The sequence below is a fragment of the Jatropha curcas genome, chromosome 10 (genome assembly GCF_041381405.1).
Source record: "Jatropha curcas cultivar XTBG-Jc1 chromosome 10, XTBG_Jcur_1.0, whole genome shotgun sequence".
Classification (NCBI taxonomy): domain Eukaryota; kingdom Viridiplantae; phylum Streptophyta; class Magnoliopsida; order Malpighiales; family Euphorbiaceae; genus Jatropha; species Jatropha curcas.
The window spans coordinates 11,118,926-11,127,888 of NC_143160.1; the positions used below are offsets into that span (position 1 = coordinate 11,118,926).

General features: G+C 32.3%; 1 protein-coding gene across 1 annotated transcript; it reads left to right on the forward strand.

Annotated features, from left to right (window-relative positions):
- Positions 1-449: 449 nt before the first annotated feature.
- On the forward strand, positions 450-6,008 carry LOC105636797 (Coatomer epsilon subunit). The gene is made up of 6 exons (XM_012220145.4): positions 450-792; positions 1,321-1,472; positions 3,341-3,476; positions 3,559-3,714; positions 4,101-4,180; positions 5,705-6,008. Exons 1-6 carry the CDS (start codon positions 541-543, stop codon positions 5,796-5,798), a joined length of 870 nt encoding a protein of 289 aa, XP_012075535.1. The 5' UTR covers positions 450-540; the 3' UTR covers positions 5,799-6,008.
- The last annotated feature ends 2,955 nt before the right edge of the window (positions 6,009-8,963 follow it).

Sequence of the window (8,963 nt, forward strand, 5' to 3'; positions counted from 1 at the left end):
ACTTTTTCTATTGAGACAAGTTTTTAAGAGTTTAAACACTAATTTTATAATTAGACTCAAACGTTTTTCGTTGAGATACTGAAATAAAATTTTTTCAAGAGTTCAGATAATTAAGTCTTTGGGAATTTGGTTGTGAAAGTAAACGGTAAACAAGTTTTCGAGCATTTCATTCAACTAGTACATATGAGTCTAAATTTCTTATACTCGTTGAAGATACACGCGTTGTAGCCATAAAATTTAATGTGTTTGTACAAATCATTTAAGATACATCCTTTATTCTAAAAAATATATATATATAATATATATTATTACAAAATTATCAATGAAAATATGCACTTTTTTTCAACAAAAAAATAAAATTATATAAATCATAAACTTGGGCCATGATTCTCTTTTCTTGGGCCTGTAGCAGTCCATTCCCTGTATTGCTTAACCATCCGATCTTAATAATTTCTCTTCTGAAATGAAAAGAGTCTGAAATCTAAATCTGTAGATCTACCAAAAATCAGTTGAAAGGAAACGAAGACAAAGAAATCAGAAATGGCAGCACCAGACCATCTCTTCAGTCTACGAAACAACTTCTACTTGGGAGCTTACCAAGCCGCTATCAACAACAGTGACCTCCCCAATCTCTCCCCAGACGACGCCGTCGAGCGCGATTGCCTCGTTTACCGTTCTTACATTGCTCTCGGCAGCTATCAGCTCGTTATCAATGAGATCGACAATTCGGCTGCCACTCCTCTCCAGGCTGTGAAATTGCTTGCCTTGTATCTCTCAAGCCCTGCTAACAAGGTTTGATTCGCTTGATCTCGTGGAAATTTTTTCTTGATTGAGTTATATTAGTGCTTATTTTGTTGTGATTTAGTTTGAGATCTGAGTTTTTGATTTGGTTTTCCGTTGAGTTGAAGATTTCTAGTCCTTTTATTGATTCAAGTGGCATGTGAAATTCGGATTGGTGGCCCTTGATTTCTGGTCTTTTCTTAAAATTTTTGTCTGTTGGCCTTGTATTTATGAATTTGAGTTTTCTTTGTTTAGTTTAGCATTGCCTAATATTTTCTTTTGTGGTTTCATTCAAATACTTTAATTTATAACCAAACTCGGTTAACAGTTCCACGGTGAATGCTAGATTTTTCTTTTTCACCATTCCATCAATCTAACAAAATTCAATTATTTTCTCTGGGCAATTCTGTAATTCACATTTCCTGCCTTCTGGTTTCCTATAGAACCAAGACAATGGAAAGGATTAGAATTCCAAAGCTGAAAGCTTTTATTCTTTTGGAACCTAGAAGGATGTAAATTTTACACTTTATTTTGAATCAGGAATCCACTATTTCAAGTTTAAGAGAATGGCTTGCTGATTCAGCCATTGGAAACAACGCTATTTTGAGGCTCATTGCTGGAACTGTATTCATGCATGAGGAAGACTATAATGAGGCTCTAAAACACACAAATGCTGGTGGGACTTTGGAATTGTAAGTCGAATATGACTTTGATATTATTACACATATCTGTAGATCCATCTTTAGAATGTTTATCTTCTCTTGGTTCTTTTTCATTCTTGGAACTTGGTGGGACTATGGAATTCTAAGTCCAATATGACTTTGATATTATTGCACATATCTGTAGATTCATCTTTAGAATGTTTATTTTCTCTTGGTTCGTTTTCATTCTTGGAACTTGGAAGTGCTAGTGCTGAAACACTTGATATTTCTTGCTGTTAATTTTCCTCTTTTGCAATGTTTTCTTGTTTGATTTATACTTTCTTGTCCTCCATCTGAACCCAACAACTCTACTTTTACTTTTACAATGTTAGGATCTTAATGGTTATATTTATATTTCTTGTCATTCATGTTTATGTTATGATGACACTGTTTTTAGTTGGACGGTCAGCTTTGAACTTTAAAGTACAAGATTTCATTGAACTTTCTTCTTAAAATGGGGTAATTTATTTTAATGTTAATTGATAACAATAATATTTGAAATTCATGTTTCTTATAATATAGTGCATTTTAAAAAAAAATAAAATTAAATTAAAAAAAAAAGATATGATATTCCTGCTAGTTCCAAGCATGAATTTCTGTAGTTCATGCTTTTTCTTTCACAATTTCACCCATTAAGTAAAACTTTTTCTTTCCCTCAACTAAATGGCTGAATTTCCATCACCTTTGCCATCTTCTAAATGCCAAGGAAATGAAAATAACCTAGAACTAGACTATTATTGTTTTCACTGGTTGATGGCTTTAGTGATCCCTTTTTTGTTTGGAGAGCAAGGAAGAATAAGGAGAAGAGACAAGAAAAAGGAATTAAAATAGAGGGTTGGGGGGGGGGGGGAGAGAGAGAGAACAATGAAAGAAGGGGAAAAAGAAATAACCAGAGACTGAGGAGTATATGGAGGAGCAATTATGATAGAATTAAACCAAACAATCAAACTAAAAAGGTGTCTACTTAGCTTTATTTCCAAATCATGTGAGTTTATTTTTTAAATATATAGGGAGAAATGCAAAATTGAATAATATTGTAAGTTTTGAATTGAGAATTGTAGGTTTATATGTGTTTTTGTGCAATTTCTATTGGCATGCCTGATTTATATCACTTGAGATCTTGCTCAGATGTACTAAATCGTGAACCAAGTAATGTCAATTATGGCTATGTTAGTATAGAAGTATTGAACACCAATTTTATCCTTCTAATCATAGTGTCCTCAATCATTTACTTATTACAATAGTTGTTGAAGGATAAGAGAGTAGAAGTTTTGCATGGCTACTTAGCTATTTCTAGTATATTAATGTAGATGGCTGAGAAAAGAAAGATTTAGGATTGGCCTAGATGTTTGTGATGACTTCATGGAATCATGCATAAGGAGAACTGAGTTGGGGAACATCTTCAGCACAGCCCAAATCTTTGAGTTCCAGCAAAGTGACAGTGAATGGATAAATGCTGCTGAAAGATTTTTGAATCAGCTTCCAGGACATGAAATGCCACCCTGTGGTCTGGAGAAGGTGTATTCCATCTGGATGATGTGCTCAGCAAGACATTGAGGTTTTTATTAATTGATTGGAAATCATTGACAAAATTTGAATTTGGGTGGTCTCCCTTCATTAATGGGTTATTTTAGGATATTTTGTTAGGAATTTTTATAGTTTCATGGAGTTTTTCAAGACAATAGGCTTCGTCTATGTTCCAAAACCTAGCTATGTGTGAATATGAAATATGGGCTAAATCATTAACAGGGTTAAAACATTTTCATGGCATCATGCTTCAATTAATAGGATAGAGAAATTCTTAAAAATTGCAGTTCATCAGTTCTCAACATTGAAACCATAGCATCCTACTGTTCCAGGAACGCATTGAATGTCCAAATATTCCTCAAGATGCACAGATCAGATTATGCAGAGAAACAGTTGAGGGTCATGCAGCAGATTGATGAGGACCACACACTTACTCAACTTGCAAATGCATGGTTGAATTTGGCAGTTGTACGTGCAGTATTTTATTTACTATAATTTATACAGTACAAGCATTAAAAATATTCTAATAATGTCTTCTTGTGTAAATCAGGGTGGCTCAAAGATACAGGAAGCATATCTCATCTTCCAAGATTTCTCTGAGAAGTATCCAATGACGAGCTTGATCTTAAATGGGAAAGCAGTTTGTTGCATGCACATGGGAAACTTTGATGAAGCTGAGACATTGTTGCTTGAAGCACTGAACAAGGCAAGTTAACATTAGTGAATATATTTCTCTGTCTCTGTCTCTTTCTTGTTTCAGTTTATGGCTATTAATCCTATGTCTTGCCTGTTTAAACACCGCTTAAATGAAATTCACTTCTTTTCATGAAATTTATTAGGGCTACATAATGCATGCACTATGCATACTTGCTTGCATTATTTTGGTGATAAGTCTGAAATAATTCTTTCTTGTCAATTTATTGCATGTGTTTTTTATAGTTATACTTAAAATCTCTCCTTCTTGGATTCTCTTCTCTCTTCATTTCTTCTATACCCATCTCTAAAACTTTGATTCTACATAATAACCATTGGATTGACTTGCACTGTTATAAAGCATACTAGTGACTAGGGTTTTATTTTGTAATTTCACAGGACGCAAAGGATCCGGAGACTCTAGCTAATCTGGTAGTATGCAGTCTCCACCTTGGTAAACCTTCGTCACGTTACCTCAGGTATTCTTTTCTTCTTCTCTATTTTTTACCCATTTCCATGTAATTTTTTTGTGAACATTATGAGAAAAGCTTGTTTAAGCTAAATAACCATTCCCAAAATACTGGTTTAAAGCATGATATTACAGAAAATGTGATAGATACTTCCAGTCAGTCTTTCAACATGTTTATAATTTTGTGAAGAGCTAGACTATGGTGTTAAGCATTTTTAAAGTTCTTAATATTGCCTTTGCTACCACTAGTAATGGCTATATTTCTGGCATTGGAAAAAAGTAATTCTTATTGTTGTTGTTCTCTAATCTCAATGTTGATTTGCATTGGTGATCTTCCATTTAGTGGTCTTCGCTTTAAACATGCATGTTATATTTGCTGCAATTTGGCATATCAGTACTTGATTGGCTATTGGTATGTAGTAAAATCAGCTTGGATTACAACAGGCTTCTGGCATTTCCTTGCTTCATAATGTATTTGTGATTAGGAGGTTGAATGGTTGTGCTTCCTTTTTGTCCAAAAAAGTGAATGAAGAAACCTAGCCATCTTACCCCACTTTGTAATCTTTTTTGACCTTCTCTTTTTTATATTTATTTTGATTATTAGATAGAGTTGCTGTTTATTAGGTATTTCTTGGAATCTCTTGGTCTTAATTGGTCTCTCTTGTTCTCTAGTCGTCAATGTTCTGAATATTGATCTTGTTGATAGTAGCAATAATGTACCAGTGTGTTGTAAGATTCTGTCGCCATTTCTTCTCTCTTTTACATATGTTGGCTGGTACATATTCTTATTAGGCTTCAGGAAAGTTTGAATTATTCCTGTTTTAGGAAACTGTTTTTGATATCTTCAAAATTAAAAAATGTTACTTAAATGGCTGCAACTTTACAATCAACTTATCCTTTCTCCATAGTTAGAAATGTGGGGCACAGAGGTGGGTGGCAAGCCAACCCAAAAAAAAAAATGTATGAAGAAGAATTGTATTTTCCGCAGTTTGCATTTTGTATCAGGAAACAACAGTTATCATGCTGAATATTTTTCATTTGAGTTCTGGGTGGCTATCTATGCTTAAGGGCTACCAATTTCTCCCATTTTGAGCTATAATGAGCCAGACATAATTGTAATATACCAATGGGAATTTCTGTCTTTGGGAGCTGTTTGTTATAGGAACAGTATATTTATCTCCAATTGACATAAACATAATGAAATTTAAGGTGAAATTTTGGTTGCTTTGAAGCTTTTAAAATCAGGTTAACGCTATTATTGAAAGCATAAATAGATTTTTGGCTAATTTGATTGTTGGAAATTTAGAGCTTTAAACTTGAGGTTGCTTTGAAGTCTTTCCATACTATGTAGTCACTCCGCATTTTATTATTAAAAGGGAAGGTAACCATTTGATGCATTGACCTACATGGTTTGCTTTACAACTAACTGGGGAGATCAAAGCTTCTCATTCAATTGTTTTTCTTTAATGTGTGGAAAATCTTTGCATAATGGATTAATATTGGTGAATGACTTTATATAATGCTTGTTTTGCAGTCAATTGAAACTTTCACATCCAGACCACATACTTGTTAAACGTGCAACATACGCCGAGGAGAACTTTGAAAGAGCGGTCCAATCGGTTGCTTGATGTACCGTTGGTTTTTGGCAAGTGTGAAGGTTGTTAATTCACTCTTGTCGCAGCTGTTTTTGTCTGGTTATGTAACCTACAACAAATACACAATTGTTAGCGAAAGTATCTGTTGAAATAGAGCTCAAATCGAGTTAGTAATGACATTTTCGAGGCCTTTTGGACAAGGAAACAACTGATATATCAATTATTTTTAGTGATTTGATTTCATTTGTTCTGGACTTTGAGTGGTGTTGCATATATTTTAGAGAGTGAAACAATCCATTTTGGATATAATTGAAATTCTGCATTCTCAATTTACCTTTTTTTCTGGTTTCATAAAAATATGTGGCATCTCCTGTCGGGAGCGTTAGCTAAAACAGTTGACACTGTGATGTAAGTCTAATTTGAGAGCTAAAAGAGTCGATGTATCTAAGCGTTGTTCTGTTTGTGGTGCATTTGAAGAAAATGAATTACATGCAATTTTATTTTACATGCAATTCATCAATATAGAAGAATTGCGCCATTTTGTGGCTGGAAAAACAGTAGCAACTACTTGCTATATGGTTCCTTCTTTGATTGTGCGAATAGTGTGCTTGGATAACAATTTAGGGAGGAAAGAAAATATGAAAGAATTTTTCATCTTGGTGTTTGGATATTTGAGAGGAAAATGAGGGAAAATGATTTTATGAATAGTAAAATTATGAGTTTAACCTTTATTTTTTTTCAATAAAAGTACAATAAATTGAGGTAAAATTGTAATTTTAATCATTTTCTTCTATTTTTCTTCCAAACTGTAGAGAAAATGATATGTGGGTCCCATAACTTATTTTTCTTCTTTATTTTTTTTTCTGCCATATTCTCTTCATTTTCCAAACAAGTGAATGAAAGAAAATTGGAACTATTTTTCTCCTTAATTTTCTTTTCTCTCTTATTTTCCACGGATCCAAATATAATGGAAAGAACTTTCACAAAGTTGAGGTTAAGTTTAATTATTTTTATAAGATTAACGAAGTCCAAATATAATACCAATCCAATTAGCTACTAATTCATAAAAATGTTGACCAATTATAACTTCTATCAACTACATTAAATGCTTTTTAAAGCGGGCAGAGTTTTGTTTTTTTAATATAAAAAGTTAAAAACCATTGTGGATATCCACGTCATCGTGAATTATGAAGTCAATTAAGTCCTAATTAATTAACAATGAACTCAAAATTGATTTGACAAAAATGGAACCAAATGACTATAATTGCGACAAAAAAAGTCTTCTAAAAAAGCTGAGTATATAAGAGAAACAAGCTAGCCATAGATTTGAATATCTAATTTTTTGTTCATAAATTAATTTCTAATAATCATTTTTGCGCTTAAATTTTTATTTTTTATTTTTCCAATTTGTTTCAATTTGCCTTTTTCTTGTTTGGGAGCAAATTTAGATTTGCCCATAGATTTTGAAACGGCAACAATATATATCTGGTACCCTTTGATGTGATGTGATGTGGTGAAAATGATGAGTTTTTGATTTTGCACTGAATTATTTGGTGGAGTAGGTGAATTGATTGTTACGTGGAGCATATAAAGAGGATGGGAAAAGCAGATAGAGCTATTATTATCTTTTGCTTTTTTTTTTTTTCTCTCTCTCTCTCTTTTTAGTATTTTGGTGTTTTTATCAAAATCTAACGGCCAAAAGGGTTTTTTTTTTTTGGTTTTTTCTTACGGAAAAAATAAAAATATTTTTAATTTTGATCCTACCACAAGTATTCTTTTACATTCTCATTTCAGAATATATGACAATCTTTCTTTATTGGAGTTGTTTCTTGAGATCCTGACTTTATAGAGATTATCTATCATTTTTATAAAAAAAAAAATTTAAAGAAAAAAAAGCGGTTAATTATTTTGATTATATTTGATAATAGTATTTAAAAAAACTTTTAGAAAGATAATATATAAAATAATTTATAACGGATAAAATAGTATTGATTAAAATGTTATTTCACTTAGCGTTTCACATTTTTTTATTGGAAATTTTTTAACAATCTTGCCCCTAATTTTAAAATGCTTTTGTTATGTCAACTGTCTCGTTTTCCAACTGTGTGTGTAAATTCTTGCCTGAATTCATTCTTTGGTTAGCTAGTTATTAAGAAGTAATTAGCCTCGCGTGAATCCATTCCTCGGCTAGCTAGATATGAAAGAGTAATTAACCTCTATTAATATCAGCTTAAAGATTTTCTTTTCAATAGTTGCTAATTTGCTATGATACTGCAAGTCTGCAATTATATTAAAAAATACATTATTTTACACAAAAATTTAAGCAACATAATTTAATAATGAATTAATAGATGGACATGTGAGGAAATTGTATTATCATTTTAGATATTGAACAAACTATAGGTTACTTGGAAAGAGAGAATTCAATTTCATTGTCACAGAAAGATCAAAATATATACAACATATACAGCTATCAAAATATTCTCCCAATAAAAGCTAAACTACCAAAATAGAACCAAATCAAACAAACAAGGAAAGGAAAATATATTTACATAGAAATTCTTAAATTAGCAATCCAAATCAACGGCAATCAGCCAATTGCCACCTAAATTAATGGCAATGACCATGCAAGTCAATGAACAAACTATAGGTTACTTGGAAAGAGAGAATTCAATTTCATTGTCACAGAAAGATCAAAATATATACAACATATACAGCTATCAAAATATTCTCCCAATAAAAGCTAAACTACCAAAATAGAACCAAATCAAACAAATAAGGAAAGGAAAATATATTTACATAGAAATTCCTAAATTAGCAACCCAAATCAACGGCAATCAACCAATTGCCACCTAAATTAATGGCAATGACCATGCAAGTCAAATGACAGCAGAAAGCTAGCTGTAACAGTAGAGCTGTAATACCCCCCCTCAAGATGGAGCATGAGGATCTTGAATGCCCATCTTGCAAAGAAGAAACTGAAATTGATCCTTTCCTAATGCTTTGTGAAGATATCAGCTGGCTGCATTGAACTACGAACATAACTGGTGCAAATATTACCAGAAATTATCTCATTACGAATAAAATGACAATCCACTTCAATATGCTTAGTGCGCTCATGATAAACAGGATTAGCAGCGATATGTAAAGCAGCTTGATTATCGCAATACAATTGCATAGGTTCAGTATGCGTCACAC